Raw genomic sequence first — 19856 nt, 5'->3', positions numbered from 1 at the left:
TTGTTATTAATATTATCATTATGATGATGATGATCATTATCATTGTTGTTATTGTTATAGCTATTATTATTAGTAGTAGTAGTAGTAGTAGTAGTAGCAGTATGGGCCGCGGTGGCCGAATGGTTAGAGCGTCGGACTCAAGACTGTCACGACGGCAATCTGAGTTCGAGGGTTCGAGTAACCGGCCGGCGCGTTGTTCCCTTGGGCAAGGAGCTTCACCTTGATTGCCTACCTAGCCACTAGGTGGCCAAGCCAGCCCAAGTCAGTGCTGGTCCAAGCCGGATAAATAGAGAGAATGATTACCTAAATGGTACCACCGGCACTCTCCGTGGAAAGGAAACTGGGGACCCTACAGTACTCACTCCAAGAGCCATCACAACATGAAAACTACAATTAAGTATCATGCTGTGACCACGGCGGCTCAGACATGAACCTACCGTTAAAAGAAGAAGAAGTAGTAGTAGTAGTAGTAGTAGTAGTAGTAGTAGTAGTAGTGGTGGTGGTAGTAGTAATAGTAGTAGTAGTAGTAGTAGTTGCATTGACTTGGTTGCTATCATTCTTTATTCTTATCATTGCCAGTTTCGTTATCACTAATACGGATTTTGCAACAGTGCCATAATAGTCGTTATCAGTACCGTTTTTATTGCGATAATAATGGCTGTTCTTTCAGGAGATATTAACAACCTCACAGTGAAGCCAAATGACTATAGGAATATCAGTAAAAAAATTGTGAAGCAGTTAAGTTCTCTCACATTAACATCATCAGAATTAACGATTAAGAAAACAGCATAAAAAATAAATAAAGAAAGATTTTTTAAAATGGAAAGTTTGCGTTCATGGATTCAAAAAATGTTAACTACTTTTATGCGAACGGAGAGGATGAATCCGGTACGTTCGATTCTCTCGACGAGTTTTCCAACTTTGACTTGGGCTGCGAAATGCAGCGAATAATTAGAATTTTCACGTCTTCCCAGTCATAAACAGGCTCTCAATGATAACAGAATTAAATTCTAAGCAAAGAGATTTCCAAAATAAGGCTGAAAATAGTATGGAAGAGGGAGATATATGGGTCCCGCAGATAATTTTGAAAGTCGAACACCTTCCACAACAGCAGAAGACTCAGCTGATGGAAGGTAATGCTAATAGGATTTCGAGGTAAGGGACGATACTGTTAACAGTCAGTACGAGCTCGTGCTAATCTTAAAAGTGAAAACTTATGAACTCAACTTTGAACTAGATCCAGGCGATCTGCCTGATAAAAACAAATGGTAGAAATCGATCACCAAAAAATCAGCAGACGAAGAGACAGTGACAGCGAAGATTACCCATACTCCAAACAGGCCCGCAACGAAGAAATCCGGCAGACAGAACACGGAACCACAACTTCACGCATCAGAAACGCAAGTAACAGAACAAAACCATGTAGTATTTATTCATATGATCAGTTCAGAAACCACTTCAAACTTCAAAAACCCAATAAAATTAACGGATGCCTTAAATAGATCCATATTTCAAAAATATATCATAGAAAACTCCTTAAGAATTTTAGGAGATGGAAAAACTTTAAGGGGACCGTCCGATCGGGAGGGGGGGGGTTCGGGCTGCAGAGGTCGAAAATGAGTTATAACCATTTTCGAATACGTATACGAATGGAAAATTTACCTACCCGATCATTAGGTCCGGCAGCGAAAAATTAGGCAGTAAAAAACAAGGGCGTAACCCCACACCTCCCAATCGCCGATCGGCCCACTTTCACCCTTATGCACATTTGCCGTAAGGGCGAAAGGGAATGAGACATTGTATATTGACACTACCTACTAAAAAACTGAACGGAGGAGGCTAAGAGTGTCATATTAAAATGGATTACTCCCATGTTTTTGGTTTTATAAAAAAAATAAATGAAGGGAAAAAGAAAACCAATCTTATTATTTTTTTTTTTTTAGACATAAAATGCGGTGAATATATTGCGATATCGACGTGACATCAGATATGAAAAGTTCAGACTTCGGTTATAATATGTAAACCAATGGCGTATCTATACCCCTTAAAATAAACGAAAATGGTTTCCGATCTATGTCAACGGGTGATAACGGCTGCTTCTGTGGAAACTCGAGGATTTTAGGCCTATTTCACATGTAGTCGCCCATCGGATTAACTGTTCTAGCATCATATATTCATGTGCATGTGTTCATTGGAGGGCCGAATAAGTAAGGAAAACAAAAAAAATAACAATAAAACGATTATTACTATATACATACAAAACAAACGTAAAAAAGGACATTGAAAAAATATATAAAGCCTATATATATTTTACATATGGTAGGCCTACTAAAACATACGCGAATGCAAACGGACATGCGTAAATGTATGCATACACATGTATATACATGTACACATACAATACATAAACCTGTTCACAAATATGTACACATGTGTAGACATTCAAACACACACACAACCATATGAACTTCTGTGTTACACGTGGCCAACTTCTTAGAAGAATGTACACATAAATGTACATAAGTACACAGTATAGATATAAAACAACATTTTGAGGGCAACATACACATGTCTGCATACACATACAATCATATTTACACACACCAGTACACATGTGTACACGTATTTACACACATGTGTACACATGTACACTTTTGTACACAGACACTTGTGTCACATGGGTACATTAATTTAACAAGCAGTTTTTCATATGTAAAAACATGTACATGCATGAAAACACTAATACAAGTGGTGTGAGACCCCCAGTAGCAACGTCTATGGCAGGTAAGGTAACCAAAACCTTACGATTTTCCTAAATTTTTTAGGGAGAACTCATGTCATTTCGTCATAACTCGAGGGCCCAATTAACATATGATCACTCTTTTTACATTATTTTAGAGGAAAATTAAGTACTTTCTTTAGAATCAGTTCATAAAATTCATTGAAGGATACTGACAGAAAATAACATAAATATCACAATTTTCAACTGGATTTTTCTCAAAAATAAAAAAATAAAGCTCCCGTACCGCCCTCGTCTCACAGTTTATTCGACCAAACTTTGTGGTATCAATTTAAAGCGTATCAAAAAAGGCGCGATTATCGCGGCTTTTTTTTAATTTTGGGCCTTTTCTTTTTGGGCAAATTTTTAAAAAAAAAAAAAAAAAAAAAAAAAAAAAAAGTTTTTTTTTTTTTTTTTTTTTTTTTTTTTTTTTTTTGAGAAAACAAACCCAAAATTCGGAAAAAGCCGCGAAATCGTTGGATTATCGAGTTTAAACAGTTTTTTTTTTTCTTGAAAAACATGCAAAAATTTGGGGACAAGGGCGGTACGCAAGAAGGATTGGTATTCAAAGACGAAAAAAACCCCTCTTATTTTTTCTTCTGTAATGGGAACCACCCGCATAGTTTGATCATGCCCAATACCCCAAAAAAAGCCCAAAGAAATAAAAAAAAACAACATAACCCCAAACAACCAAGAAAAAAAAATCTTACCAAAAATAACCCCCAAACACAAAAAACAGAAAAAACTTTTCACAAAAACACTATAATAACCATAGCGAGATACATAAATAAACACAGAAAAAAAAACAACCAGAAAAACAATAAAATAACATCCAACAAAAAAATGTAAATATAACACAAACATTGCACAAACATTAACCCAAAACAAAACATAACACCACCCCAGAAAAACCCACAAAAAAAAAACAAAACCAAACAAAAAGATCTAAACACCAGCCCCACGTAATTAAAAACCTGAAAAAACAAGAGAAATAACACAAAAACCTGATCAAAATACAAAAAACTTTGAAAAGAAAATTCCCCCCAACATGGTCACTTCCAAAAACCCCTTAAAGTAACATCAAAACCAGAAAAAAAGAACAAAGGTGCCCAAAAGAAAATAGGATAAATATTGTAAAAAAAATAGTCAAATTAATATCAAATGTAGCCAAAATTTAAAATCCATAATCCAATAAAACAGAAAAAATAACAGAAGAACTCCAATAAAAAAAGAAATATTAGAATACATAAATGAATAAATTTAAATTTTGTGAAGGGGGGCCGGGCCATCCCAAATAAAAAATTGAAATAGGTTTTTAATAGACAAAGAAAACCCCAAAAAATTCGCATTTTGCGAGACCTGGTTAAAAGAAAACGAAATTTTAAATAAAGACTACATAATAGAGAAAGATAGAACAGAAAAAAAGAGGGGGAGGTTTAGCTATCCATACAAAAAGTAGAGTATAGGAAAATAAAACTTAATAAAAAAAAAATAATAGGATAGAAACAATAGCTATAAAAAAATTAGCTACAAAAAAAAATGGGTAAAATAACTGTTTAATTACAACCCTGTAAAATAAGAAAACAAGAAATAGAACATTTTAAGAGCAGTACAAAAACCCCAAAATTTAAATAGGGGACTTAAGCCCCCCATCCACTAGGAATCCAAAAAACAATATAAGAACAGAAACAAAAACGGGGAAAAAACCTGTACAATTTTATAACGCAAAATAATTTGAGCTTATTACCCCCCTGGACAATCACCAGAATTGACCCGAAGCAGGAAAGGAGCACAAAGATTTAGTTATAGGGTCCCCAGAACTAAGCCATTAGAAATAAAAACAAACACAAAATCAGGAATGACCCCCTCCAAAAATACAAATGACGGCAACCAAATTATGAAACACACACAAAAGAAAATACAGGAAGTTCAATAATGAAGGGTGGAAAAAAAATTTTAAGTAGAATTCCCCCCCAAAATTGCCCGTTGTTTCAGGGGGGGGGCCTTAGGAGGCGGAGACGGGGACCCAATGATGGGGAACCCCCCAAAACCTTGGGACTCAGCCCTCGACCAACTAATTTGCAGGTTTTTTTTTCCCTTCCCCCCTTTCGTTTCTGTCCCTTCACCAAAACCCTTTACACCCCCTTAAAGGTTGGAGAGCCGTGCTGAAAGGATGAAAGCTGATTTGTCCCAGCCCAAACGGCCTGAGGGAGCCATGGGCCGGTTTTCCCCTGATTGTTATCTGCCACCCTCAAGGGGCCCGAGGGGGGGGCTTTTTTTTCCCAACAAATCCGGTTTTACCAGGGCCCAAAAATGAAAAATTTATCCCCACTTTTGGGGGCAATGAGGCTTGCCCCTTTTTAAAATAACACAAAGATGAAACCCCCAGTTTCCCCGCCCCCAGGCTCCCCTTTTGACCACGGCCCCGAACACGCAATAACTACCCCCCATCAATTTACCTACTGTACAGACCAAAATCAACCCTTAAGAACATTTCCACTCCCCCAGCAAGCTCAATTTCAACACCTCTCCCTCCACAACCTCAACAAACCACCCCATCCCCCCTTTTAATCCCTTTACACCCTTTATTGCCACCTCCCCAAAAACCTCCCTCCCCAACACTCTCCATTTTCTCACCCCCCGCTTGACCACCCCTATTCTACAACAATTTTTGAATCCCCTCTTCGGCACCCAAAGGGGGCCCGATTTTGTGATCCCTCCCACAGCCCCCTTTGACAACACCCCTCTCTTCCAACAATTTTCCCCAAAAACAATAGGTAAAGCTTTTTCCGTACCCGACCCGGGGCCCGCTCCCGTTTGTACAGAACATCGAAAACCAAGCTATAGCATTAAAAAAACAACAAAACCTATATGGAACCCCATCCTTGCAAAAACCCCATCCAACCTCAAATTGCCCGGAACGTTTCAATCCCCGCAAATTGCCCAATCTATGACAAAGATGGTAGACTGGGAGAGTTTATTTGCCTGTCTACAAAATTGAGCAACATCGTGCAATGTACCCATTCCCCCCCGAAGTCATCAAAAGAAAACCCACTAACATAGCCAAAATTTCCCTTTCCCATAGAAGCCCCTTCCCTTTAAAACGCTACATAGGAGGAGAATCCCCCCCGTTCGTCCATCCCAACCTCCTCCCACGTAGTGCAAAACGTTGGCGTTGGGACACCACCCAAACATTCCTTTCCCAACGCCAGATCCCCACATGTCCCCAACCGGGCCCATACCCGATCTAACTGCCTGCACAATCACGCACAGTCCCAACTGTGGCGGCCCCATAAGTATTTATGGGGCTGCCCCCCCTACAAATTTGACTGAGGTGCAAACTCCAGATTCAAATTTGGGACTCACTACGTAAACCCCAGAAAAAAGCACGTCGACTGGGTTTTCTTTTACCCCTTTTATCCGTAATCGCTCCCTCTCCCAAATTTCCCCTAAACCCACCCCCCCCCCTACATCAACCCCCCCCTCTTTACCTCCTACTTTCCCCCGTCAAAATTTTTTGCCATCCAAAACCGGGACACCCCAAATCTTACTACAGTACTTCAATACCACTAAAAACCCCAAACCTTCCCCTCCCCCTCCTCGCAAACCCAAACGACAGAACAAACGTGCCACCCCTCCCCCCCTCCCACAAAATCACCCCCCCCTTTCCTTTGCTCCTTGCTTGAGACACCAGTCCTCTCCCCCCCTCAAAGAAACCCTTTTATCCCCAAAAATCCCCAACCAACCCCTCAGAAGAAACTTTGAAAATTTTCAAGATTACCTCTAAAAAACTGACACTCAACCTCCAATACCCCTCCGCCCTTCCAACACCAAAGGGAAAACCTTGATATCCATCCCCCTCCTAAGATACCCCCCTACACCCAATCCTTCCCCCCCTCCAAAAAAGGGCCATCCCCCCGACCTAAACCCGCCACATAACCCCCCACCATCCCCTCATCCTTCTACTCCCCCCTGGAACACAGGGAACCCCTTATGTCCAGTACCCCTTTCCTCAGACCCCCACTCCTAATACCCCCCCCTGTAGAAACCAACTCCAACCTTCCCACCCAGACTTCAGTTTTTTCCCCCCCCTCTAGCGTTTCCCCCCCAAAATTTCCCAAACGTACTACAATTTATATCAGTAAAAGTAAAATATCTTCATGGAATTTTTTTTGGGTTTCCGCTCCCACGACCTGACCCCCATCATATCCCTTCCCCTTTTTAATCCCTCTATTGTATGCCTTAAGAACCTTCTTACACATCCCCAAAACCAATCTAATTATCATTTTGTTCCCTTCCCACATTTCCTTTATGTCATCCATACTTTTCAACAGAAAACACTTATGTCACACCCCCCTTTTAAACCAATGTCCCTTTCACAGTTTTCGTATCTTCCTTCACGTTGGATCACAGGATTTCAGTTTCTTTCCCCTTTCCCCCCCCATGACTTTGTTCTTTTTAAAAGTAATGTTCCCCTTCCACACATCTATTGTCGGCCACGTTTGAAAAACCCGTCCCCCTGCTTTTCCCCCCCTCCTCCTTTAAACTCCCAAAATTTTCAGCATCCTTTCAGAACCCACACTTTTTGCTCAAAAACCCATTCTCTTCCCCAAAAACATAACTCCTTACCCCACCCGACCCCAACCCTTTCACTCACCAATTTCCCTTTTTCCAGCTTTGACAACTAATCACTAACTCAACCCCTCCCTAACATTAATTATGTATACATGACCTAGAGTCAGCACATTTCTTGCTTTTAACCCTTTAAAAATTAAACCCCAGAAGAAAAAAACCCAAAGACCCCCTCAATGCAGAGGTGTCACAACCCAGAAGAAAAAAAAGAAATATAATATACAATGCCCCCGATTTCCACTCCACAGAACAGAATTGATGGAAGCCCTGGGAAAAAAACAAAATAAACGCCCCAAATAGAAATTTTTCACAGGTGCTAAGAAATACCCAAAATTAAAACACCCCAAATATTCCTGAGGAAAAAAAAACTAAAAAGAGATAATTAAAAAAAAAGGAAAGAAGAAAAAAAGAGCAGGGGATTGACTATACAATAGTTAAAACCCCAAAAAGAAGAAAAAGAAAAAGTAAGCAATAGCCTCTCTTCTCTCATTTAAATTTTTTCTAATTTAACGCAATAAATAAGCCTCACGCCCCCCTTTTCGGGTCGGCACTCATGGAAAATTAATAAAAGAAGAGAGGAAATACGGGGAAAAAAAAAGGGGCTGGTAGAGTTTCCCCACGATATCTTTGGCAGGATAATTTAACCAAAATTTTTATTAGCTTTTATTTGTTTTTTATTATCGTGAACGATTAGGGAATTTACCCGGGGAAGAATCCGTTTACAAGGAAGAAGTGTGAGGAAACATTTAATTGCATCAGTTACATGACCCTTTAATTTTTAAAATTTTTCTTCACTCCCGTTATCAATTTTGGGAAGTCTTGTATAAGGGTTGCCCGAGGTAGGAAAAAAAGAGGTATTCCCACGGAAAAATTTTAAAAAAAATCTATTAAAAAAGAAAACACAGAAAGGCAAGATAAAACCCCCAATTGCTTTTCAACAAACACCCTAAGGGTTGAGCCCTTGATGTGAGGCTTCCCTCATCACCGGGAGGCTAATGAAAAAAATTCCATTTTGTAGTTCTTAGAATAGGGGATTATTGCGAGAGCGAGCACCCCCAGAGCCCGGGTATCAGCAAAAACCCAAATTCCAAACCTAATTTTTCCTTTTTTTTTTTTTTTTTTTTTTTTTTTTTTTTTTTTTTCTTTTTTTTTTCTTTTTCTAGCCGGGGGGGGGGGCAGGCCTCTTTGTATTATGCCCGACCTTTATTAGCACTTTCTGCCCACTTAAGGAAAACACGACTTAGTCACTTCGCGGGGGGACATGCAGCAGATATTTGTCATTTCGTGGTAAATATGAGGCTGCTGCAGTTGTACCTGCATTGTTATTACTCTATTCGGTAAAACAATAACCAAAGGTAGAGTCTGCTTATTATCAAGGTTGAAGTAATGCCATAAGGAGCCAGTCCAAGTCTAAGCCAGAATTATGTGACAAAGAATTGTTAGGCTTTGCCAGAGTGCCAAGAGAGTATAAGCCACAGCAGTCATAGAATTTGCATGGGGGGGAGGGAGGGGTGCGCAGCCCATGGTAAAAAGATTACCCATTTATTTGAATTAACCCAGTTGTGATAGATGGTATGCCCATACATACCTTGGCATGGCGGACCCCTTTCCAGGTGAGAATTGCACCCGTGCCTCATGCATTGAGCCAGCTCAGAGAGATTCTCAGTTCTCAGTCTCACTGTGTGAAAGCATGGGGGCTAGAAAGGAGTGCATATCATCTTGTATGGGATGTCGGGGGGTGGGGAGGGGTAGCTAAGCTTAGGAGTATTATGTATGTGTTCTTAGATGTACTAGTGTAAGCTGGTGAAATGCATATGCATTTGAGTGTATGTTTTGTGGGAGCTTATTCCAGTCATGAATGGTGTGTGGTAAGTATGAGTGTTTGTAAGAATCTGTATTGGCAGGTATGTTATGATTTGGGTTGTGAGCATTTGTGTATTTGTTGGTTTGTGTGGCGTAGATAATCTTGTTGTTTGTGTCAAATTGATTGTTTGTGATTTGAAAAAATTTGTTAAACTGTGATTTTGAAAAAAATTTGTTAATCTGTTTTTGAAAACAGTTGTAAATCTGTGTGCTTGTCTGCATATTTTGAGGGTGTCTATGTGTGATTTTTGTTAATACGTGTTGTAATGCCAGGAGTTTTAGTGTAATTGCTTTCGATGAATCTGGCTGCTGAAGTATTAATCTTTTCTAATTTCCTAGTAGTGTCGTGTGAGGGTCCCACACTGCTTCACAATACTCCAGTGTTGAGCGGAAAATGTAGTAGCTGTGTGTTTTGGTGTCTTGTGTACAACAGTGTAGATTCCTCCCTGGAACCAGTATTCTGTTTGCTGTATGTGGTATGTTGTCTATGTGTGAGTTAAATTTCGTGTTGGCTGTTGTGTGATTCCTAGACGTTTGTGTGATGGTGTGTTGGGTAACTGTTGTGAGCGAATGAATATGGAAATTTTATAGGCATTTGGGAAACAATTGGGGTTTATGATTTGGATTGTCTGGCCAAAGGTTCATTTGCATGATTGAGGGAATTAACATTTCCCAGCTTATGTTTTTACCCTCAAGTAGTGGTTGGGAGTGCATGGGCCAACGCCAGGTTTCAGAAGCTCCTGTTGTTATCGTTTTAAGAATATCCCCACCCTTTTCAGTAAATTTTAGTAACACAGATGCAACAATTTTTTCTTTTGATACTTTACTTTCATAGAGTTAGAAATCGTATTTTGAACATAAGTTAGAATATTGAAAATTGCTGGATCTTTTTGAAAGAGTTTTACCATTTATGCTGTGCATTGATCACAACATAGGTAGTCTCTCTCTGCTAGATATCTGTGAATGTGCACAAATGGTGTTAGATGATAGATTGTACAGACGATATGCTGGATTTAGCACAACCAAGCATAATTAGTACAAATGAATAATCTCAGTAAAATCACTTATCCTCAAATACACTGTGGTCCCCACAGATTTATCTGATATATACTGCCCTTCAGATGTAGCCTATGGTTATATATTATAAATATAATATAATAATATATATATTATATATATATATAATATATAAAAATATATATATCTAACACAAACAATATATAAATATATATTACTATATAATATATATATTTTATAATAATATCATATAGATATATATATATATATTATATATATAAAAATATATATAAAAATTTTATATAATATTAGATACTATCTGTGGCGAGGTCAAATATACAGTCCTTCACAGTCATCCGACTCCAAATGTTAGAGAAGAGTTTTTGATGGGGTTTCAGATTTTTCTGTTTTCAAAGGTCTGAAAAGTTTTTGTCTAAGTAGCTGTGATATATATTGTGGGGTATTTGGGTTTGGGTTGGGTTTTCTTGTGTGCGGATATAGAAAATAAGGTGGTATTCCTAGTTGTGAGGATCTGATTAATTTTAGGGATAAATAATTTGACAGAATTTTTTTTTTTGATTAGATTATGAGCTTATTTAGAAATTGATATAATTTAAACAACTAGCTTGTTATGTTCTGTAATTTCATTTAAAGTTTTAGAATTCTTTTCATGTACTGTGTTGAGGGGAGAGGCAAGAAGTGTGTGCATTTAAATTTTTTGTATATGATTTTTTTCTAATGAGACTTCAGAGAAATTTCTTTCTATCAGAAAATTCTGTATGGGTTTTGTATCCATGTATTTTGTAAAATGACTTGGATGTTTGGATGTCCCACTATTCAACATTTTTGACTTTGATGGTTCACTTCTTTTTCGTAATTGCTTCTACTTTTGGATTCATCATATTAGATGTCAGTCTACATTGTATTGATTTGTACTTTTGTTCTTACATTCAGAAAACATTTCTAAATAATCATGAAAGAAGGATATGTAGTGATATTATCTCTCTTATCTCTCTCTCTTTTCTCTCCTCCTCTCCTCCTTCTCTCCTCTCTCCCTCCCCTCTCTTCTCTCTCTTCTCTCTCTCTCCTCTCTTTCTTCTCTCTTTTCCCCTTTTTTTCTTCTGTCTCTTCTCTCCTTTTTTTTTCTTTTCTTTTCTTTTTATCTCTTCTTTCCCTCTCTCTTCTCTCTCTCCTCTCTCTCTCCTTCTCTTCCCTCTCTCCCTCTCCTCTCCTCTCTCTTTTCTCTCCTCTTCAAAACTAAATTTGTTTGTTTTTAGGATAATTTAACAAATTTGTGACAGAATTGTATCTAAATACCCCTCTTCGGATGTTCTGTGATTGAGTAAAGAAAGTGAAGTCCTTCTTTGTTAATTTAGCCTGAAAGGAGATGCTTTTTTTGGTCGCAAGGGGGGCACTCAGTCCCCTTTTCCCCATTGCTGTCACGGGAGACGGAGAATTGAATTCAGCCCCCAGCCGGGTAGGTTTTTGATTTTTTTTATGGGAAAAAGTTTTTCCAGAGTTGTTTTTTCCTGTAGGTATATGTGGAATGTAGTAAAACAGGGGAGATTTATAGTGTTTTGGCCCTGAACCCTTTTAGGATAGTTTTAAAAACGGTAATTGCTTTGAAGGTAAAATGAAGTAGTACTAGTATTTTTTTAATATTAGGATCGGTTTTTAAACCCTTTGATCCCGGGGTATCTGGTGGTGTTTTTTGGGGTATGATTTTTTGTTACGCTTGTTGCCAAGTTTTCCCCCCCCTAACTACTTTCCTGCACCTCTTTTTTTTCTGTAACCTTTAACTTTTTTTATTCCTTTTTTGTTTTTTTTTTAGGTGTTTTGATATAAAAAATGTTTTTTTCCTAATTTACTGTTTCTTTCTTTTCGGGGATTGCGAAGTTCTGGGTTTGCCCGGGGCCTTTTACTTTTGGCCGGCCCCGTGTCAGCTTTTTTTGGCGTCTATTTTTTGGTTGACACCGGTGCTTTCCGGGCGGGGGATTTCCAGCAGGCGTCCCGTAGCCGGGTGTAAGCATCCGCAAACTCTTTTCCAGCAGCGGCTGGTTCTGTGGGGTTTTTTCTTGGGAATGCTTTTCCGCAAATTTCCCCAAAAGTGTACCAGGTGGGTTCGGGTCGCCGCAAGCATGCAACACCCCCTTCACGTTTTATGGTTTTTAAATCTGCCATGCACATGGTAACCAGGGGCATTCTGTGCAGAAATTTTTTTCTGTATTAGCCATTTTTTTTGTTTTGTTTTGATCTTTTGTCCTTTTTTATAGCCAGACCCCGGGGTTTTTAAGGGGGTTCAGGGTTCTAGAGGGTCCCGGGGTGAGATGGGGGGGGGGGGCGGGGAGGAAGAAAAAAACATTCGTTTTAATGTTTTTTTTTTGTTTTTCTTTAGAGTTAAAATTTTTGTGTTTTCCCAAAGTAGCAATAAACAGTTTTAGTAGATAAAATACGTAATAACATTTCATCTAAAATTGTGTTTATGTAAATTTTTGGGAAAGTGGGGGCCCCAAAAGGTTTGAAAAAGGTCCCTGACTCTAAAAAAGGGGTTAAAAACCAATGGTCTAATGAATTTTTTGATAATAACAGTCATCACAATGGTATTGATTATGATAATTTTCATGATAAGGGGTGATGATAATCATGAAGTTTTATAGAATGTAATGAAACAATAATGATAATTGATTATGGGAATGACAAAGAAATGATGGGGTTAATAGTAATGATGATATTTGGGAGATATGATATTGGTATGATAAAGAAAAATAGGCAGTGATAATAAAATAGTAGGAACAGTGATAATAATGATAATAGTATTTTATAAGAAAAAATTTAATAAAGACAAAAAAATTTTTCCCCGCAAATTCAAGGAAGGGGAAACAGGTGAGGTAGGTAGACCTAGTTAAAGGGTCCTGGGAAAGCACTTGTGAGTAATTTGTTTTAAAAAAGAGGAGAGAAAAAGATAAGCAAGAAGTGGGGGGCATGTACAAAAGCACTCAGGGTGTTTTTGGGGGTTTCGATCAAGTTTTAGTCTGTCTTGGGGGTTTTTTGTATATGTTTTTCTTCATATTTTCGTATTTAAAGTCCAAGCCATGCCCCGTGATACACACAATATATGCTGTACTATGTGGCTGCTAAATATTTGTATGATACAAATACAGCCCTTCAAAAATAGGTTTTAAAAAACTTTTTTTCCCCTTTCAAAAAAAAATATTTATTTTTAAAATTATTTAATTTTTTTTTCCCCGGGGGGCCCCCAAGTTTTGGGTTAGGGCCCAAAAAATAAGAAAAAATCCTTCACAGTCATCCGCTCAAATTGAGAAGAGTTTTTGATGGGTTTCAGATTTTTCTGTTTTCCCAAAGGTCTGAAAGTTTTTGTCTAGTAGTGTGATATTTTATTCGGGGTTTTGGGTTGGTTTTTTGTTTGTTGCGGATATAAAATTAGGGTATTTTGTTTGGGTCTGTTTTTGGGATAAAAGAAAATTAATTTTGGTTATTTTAGTTGTTAAAACTCTGCTTATTTAGGGTTTTTAAATTAATTTTTAGAATTTTTTTTATGTGTTAGGGGGAACAAGAGTGTTTAAAAATTGATATAATTTTTTTCTAATAGCTTAGGTTTTCTTTCTTAATTCTTAAAGGGGTTTTTGAATCCTTTATTTAAATACTTGGTGTGGGGGGCCCAAAATGTTTGGGGCATTTTTCTGAAATTGTTTACTTTTTGGATTCAATAATTTCAGTCAAACAGGAATTTGTATTTGGGTTTTTCTTTCAGATTTTGTAAATACTGGAGAATGTTGGATTCCCCTCTCCTTTTCTTTTCCCTTTCTTCTCGTCTCTCTTCTCTTTTGTTCTCTTCTTTCTCTCTTTTTTTTTGTCTTTTTCTCTCTTCCTTTCTTTCTGGGTTTTTTTCTCTCCTCTTGCTCTCTCTCTCCCCTCTCTCTCTCTTCTCTTTCTCTCTCTCCTTTCTCTCTCTCTCTCTCTCTCTTTTTCTCTCTTCTCTCTCCTTTTTCTCTCTCTCTCTCCCCTCTCCTCTCTCTCCTCTTCTCTCTCTCTCTCTTCTCCTCTCTCTCTCCTCTCTCTCTCTCTCTCTTTTTCAAAACTGAAATTGTTTGTATTTTAGGATATAAGTTAACAAATTTGCTGACAGAATTGTATCTAAATTCATCCTCTTTCAGGATGATTCTGATGATTGCAGTGAAGAAAGTGAAGTCCTTACTTTTGCTTATACTTAGCCTCGTAAGGAGATGCTTTTGTTGTGTACGCAAGAGGAGGCACTCCGATGCTCACCTTCCCATTGCTGTCACGGGAGACGGAGAATTGAATTCAGCTCCCAGCCAGGTAGGATTTTGCATCTTTTATTATGGGTAAAGTGTTTTCCAGAGTTGTTTTTTCCCTGTAGGTATATAGTGGAATGTAGTCAACAGGGAGAAGTTATAGTGTGTGGCCCTGAAGCCTTTAGGATAGCTTTACAACTGGTAATTTCTTTGAAGGTAGAATGAATGTAGCTACTAGTATTTTTTTAATATTCAGGTATCGGTTGTTAACCATTTATGCCGTGTGTGTATTTTTGGTGGATTTCTTTTTGGGATATGATTTCTGTTACTGCTTGTTGGGCCAAGTTGCCCTCTGCTAACTACTTGCCTTGCACCTCTTTGTTTTTTGTAACCTTTAACTTTATTTATTCCTTATTGTTTTTTTTTTAGGTGTTTTGATTATATACAATGTTTTTTTTTCCTATATTTACTGTTGCTTGCTTGCTTGAAAGGGTTTTCGAAGTTCTGGCTTCGCCCGGGCCTTTCACTTATGGCCCGCCCCGTGTCAGCTTTTAGGCTGTCTCATTTTTTTGGTCTGACACTCGGTGCTTACCGTGGCGGTGGGATTGCCAGCAGGCGCTCCCGTAGCCGTGGTGTAAGGGATCTCGCAAATCTCTTTACCAGCCACGGCTGTGTTCTGTGGGGTTTGTCTTAGGAATTTCGTGTGCACGCAATCTCCAAGTAGTGTACCAGGGTGGCGTTCGGCTCGCCGCAATGCATGCAAAAACCTCTCTTCACGTTCTATGGTTGTATAATCTGCCATGCACAGTGGTAACCTAGGTGCATTCTGTGCAGAATATTTATCTGTATTAGCCATTTTTGTTGTGTTTTGTATTTGATCTTATGTCCTTATTTCATAGCCTAGACCAGGGGTTCTTAACTGGGTTCATGGACTTCTAGAGGGTCCATGGATGAGATGGGGGGGAGGGTCTGTGAGGATCAGAATAAAAAATTAAAATTCGTTTAATGTTTTTTTATTGTTTACTTTTAGAGTTAATAATATTTTGTTATCCCACATATGTAGCAATAAACAAATTTCAGTAGATAAAATACGTAATAACACTTTCATCTAAAGTTGTGTTTAGTGAATATTTCTGGGAAGTGGGGCCAACATGGTTGAAAAAGGTCCATGACTCTAAAAGGGTTAAAAACCAATGGTCTATGAATTTATTGATAATAACAGTCATCATCAAAGGTATTGATTATGATAATTATCATGATAATGGGGAAAGATGATAATCATGATAGTTATCATAGTAATAGTAATGATAACAATAATGATAATTTGATTATGGTAATGACAAAGACAATGATGGTGTTAATAGTAATGATGATATTGGTATGATATGATATTGAGTATGATAATGATAATAATAGTGACAGTGATAATAATAATAGTAGGAACAGTGATAATAATGATAATAGTATTGATAATGAAAATAATTATAATAATGACAAAAAACTTTTTCCCTGCAAATTCAAGGAATGGGGTAAACAGGTGAGGTCAGGTAGACCTAGTAAAGGACTCCGTGGTGACTAAGCACTTGTAGAGTAATTTGTTTGTAAAAAAGAGAGAGAGAAAAAAGATAAGCAAGAAGTGGGGAGTGCATGTACAAAAGCACTCAGGGTGTTTATGGGTTTACAGAGTCAAGTTTGAGTCTGTCTGTGGATTATTTGTATATGTTGTCTTCGATATTTTTCTGTATTTAAAGTCCATAGCCATGCCAGTGATACACACAACTCATATGCTGTACTATGTTGTGCATGCTAAATATTTGTATGATACAAATACAGCCCTTCAAAGTAGGTTTAAACCTTCTTTCAACTATATTGAAAATTATTATATGCCACGGCCAAGATTGTAGGCAGTAAGGAACAAATAGTTTCCAGTGCTTCTGATTTTTCACTGTAGTGGCTGAGTACACTGTTTGTGGTTTGTGGCTTAGTATGCATGGGGAGAGCAATCACTCATGTACCTCTGTGGCAGTTATGAAAATGATAGATTTTCCCAAAAGAATTGCTCAAGTTAAAAAAAAATAGTGGAAGCAAACATAGTCTATGAAAAGAAAAACATAAGTATGATTTGAAATTGCTATTTATCACTCAGCATGTTTATTTTGTGTAGTTTGTTTGTTTTTTATCCGTTTGATCTGATTTTTCATTTTGCCATTTGATATCTTTGCATGTTGTAAAATCTATAATTATTTTTTGTGTCAGTATTGCTTATATAATTCTAAACTGTATATTGTGTGAATCAGCATATCAAAAAATTTAAAGATGACCATCACTTTGCCATGTGTGTATAGTTTATTATAGTTTCTGTACTAAGTATTGTTTATTACAGTTTTATAAGTATAGTTTTTTTATAGTATATTGTAAGCATAATTTATAGTTTACTTGTTAGTCTTATAAGGACTTTCAGGTTTTGTTTTAAGGAAATATTAAACAAGATATACGTGTTACTGATCAATTTGAGTTCTGAACAGCCTGATGAAGGACTTGGCGGCTGGGACTCCTGGGATGTACCGTCGTCTGTAGTCAGTGATGGTGGAGGCCGATCTTCACTATCACCTGAGCAATCCTTGTTGCAACAGCAGATCAACCAGTACCGCTTAAGCCAACAGAGAAAAATACAGGAGACGGAGATGCAAGAGGAGGAGGAGCCTAATTATTTCCAGGTATGATTTTTCTCTGTTTAGTTTTCCTGATGTAGGTTCTTACCTTTTGTGGTAAGGCACCTCTGAGATTATTAATCACTAGTGAAATACATAAGGCTGGTGAGGAGTAGCAGCAGAAGCATTTATTTTGAGTCATGTCTGCTTGAGGTGTGAAATGGAAAGCATTTTATGTTAGCAATATTGTTTTTAAAATAGATTTTTGGTTTGATACCAGTTTTTATTAAAGATTATGTATGACTGTAATACATTTAATATCCTCGTATATATTATATACAAGTTTGGATGTTTATATATTTATGTTCATAAAGATCTTGATGTTCAAATATGTATGCTAATCTATTATGGATAAGTGTTTGGTTTTTAAAGGGGTGTGTAAGGGAAGAAGCCTCAGAGGTGCTACATTATGTTTGTCAAGATAGGATTTTGCATTAAATGATAACTGGTGTCTGTAATGATTTTTTCAACTACCTGATATCAGATTTAACAAAGCATGTTCTGTAACTTGGGATCTGAAGGTGTTCATTATCTAAAAGTGTGATTCAAATTCAAGTTATTTCTGAGTCCCCAGTAATGATCTTCAATGGCTGATGTTCATTATAGTGGACATCAGCATGATCACCCATATGGTGATGATGTAATGCAGTCATGTAATTATGAAAAAAAGTTACTTGTGATTTTTGAGAATTTATGTGACTCCATGGTAGTAGGCAAAGTGGGAGATAAAGTTGGTAGTGCCCTTTTTTATTACTCTTTTGTGAAGTAAATGGTATAACCCCATTATGCAAAGCTCTCTTTATTGATTTCCAACTAATGCTCAATGCCTATATCTTTGATATATGTTAATATTATACTAATTTCTTCCTTTTTGTCTAGTACAACTTTTTGAATGTGTATTTATATGCCAATTCTTATCATTTTAGGATTATATTTGTAGAGAAATTATATATAAAACCATAGAGTGATATAGCAGAGTGGCCATTTCCTCTCATCCCCAACCTTGACCTCAGCTGATACTTAGGTGCAGATCCATGGCCTTGCCTCTAATTTTTTTGTATTCACTGACATGTCATGTATACTTTAATATAAAGACTGATGGAGTTGTGTTGAATGTGCTATAATTCTTAATGTTGAGTATGCAGAGGCTAGATCATCAAGGACACAAAAATCTGGCAGGGTATTAGAGGGGCTTCCTGTTGGTCCTTCTGAATTTTTTTGTCCTTACCCCTTACATCTCTCCTTCCCCCTGCACAAGTATAGGTTTCATCCCTGGTCCCATGACCCACCCATGATTGCTTCCATAACTCTCCCCCTCTCAACTTCATATGAACATCATTGCTCTCATTTCCCATTTTCTGTTTTTGTTTTTCATAGTAACTATTCAAATTTTGTCACTGCTGCTTGGCAACCATTTCACTCATAATCATGGTGTGTAAAATCAAAATCCAAACACCAAAAAAATAACTGTACCATTTGTGAAATATAAAAAATTGCCCCTTGTCATTGTTGAGCTTCTGGATCGGTGTGGTAAGGCAAATCAAAAGCCTTTACAAGATATTCTGCTTTAATATAGGCTAGGTCATACATCTGCGTACATTCAGCCCGCGGTCTCTCTCCGCGCTCCTCACCAAAACAAAACCCGTAAATGTGACGCTCGCGAAGCGCAACATCTCAGTTAAACATAATGAACATATTCCCTCTCTTTTAAACAAAATAAATGCTTTCAAAGTTACACCACATTATATGGATGCAAAAACATAAACAAAATATTTTTTTCATAAATCAAAACAACTCAGATCCACTTTATCATTGTAAATATCCACTTTCAAAGACTTTAGCTATTTTCATAGGGTTTACTCCTTTTTTTGTCAATACATCTGCTAAATGTGATTTAGAATCCACCCAAAATATCTTCAACTCTGCAATTGAACCATCTCTTTGAGAATAGCTACGTCAATTCTCAATCTCTTTTCTGAAACGTTTTTCACTGAGTATACTTTATCAAAAAGTGAATGGTTATCTACATATAGTTCCACAGGTAATTTTCTCTCTTCATCATATAATATCTGAGATAACATATTTCCGAGATAATAGGCCATATCCACTGCCTCAGCAGTTTGCTAGTGTTTTCTGCAGCGAGAATGCTTTTCACAACCCTTCTTATTGTCTTTGCCTCCCAATACAAAGGAAAACAACAAGAAAAATCACAAATCCCCCAGCACTACTATATCCATCAGGGAGATTAGCATAGGAAGCATCACTGTATACAACTAATTATACTTGCATATGTCCCCAAGTTCTGGAAAGTACATTGATTTCTCAAAAGTACAAGCTTTCCTTAGACACTTTTTTGCTTCAATCAGATCTTCTACTTTGAGACTATTTACTTTACAGCTAAGTTTTCCCAATACATCTACGTTAAGTCCAGGCCTTGCATTAGTACATAACCATCCTAGTTGGCCAACTAGACCCCTAAAACTCTCCTTTTCTTCTACATTACACTCTATATTCTTGTTTAGTTCCCCTCACAGCACTTACTTTTATGGATTCTAAAGATTTACAATACTCCTTTTGATG

General features: G+C 37.4%; 1 protein-coding gene across 1 annotated transcript; it reads left to right on the top strand.

The window, feature by feature from the left end:
- The first annotated feature begins 991 nt into the window (after positions 1-991).
- Positions 992-17303, top strand: LOC119568947. Its single transcript, XM_037917336.1, has 3 exons — positions 992-1155; positions 14467-14629; positions 17091-17303. The coding sequence occupies exons 1-3, from the start codon at positions 992-994 to the stop codon at positions 17286-17288; spliced, it is 525 nt and encodes a 174-aa protein (XP_037773264.1). The 3' UTR covers positions 17289-17303.
- The last annotated feature ends 2553 nt before the right edge of the window (positions 17304-19856 follow it).

This window comes from Penaeus monodon, unplaced genomic scaffold (genome assembly GCF_015228065.2).
Source record: "Penaeus monodon isolate SGIC_2016 unplaced genomic scaffold, NSTDA_Pmon_1 PmonScaffold_1172, whole genome shotgun sequence".
Classification (NCBI taxonomy): domain Eukaryota; kingdom Metazoa; phylum Arthropoda; class Malacostraca; order Decapoda; family Penaeidae; genus Penaeus; species Penaeus monodon.
This window is presented reverse-complemented; position numbering and strand designations above follow the sequence as displayed.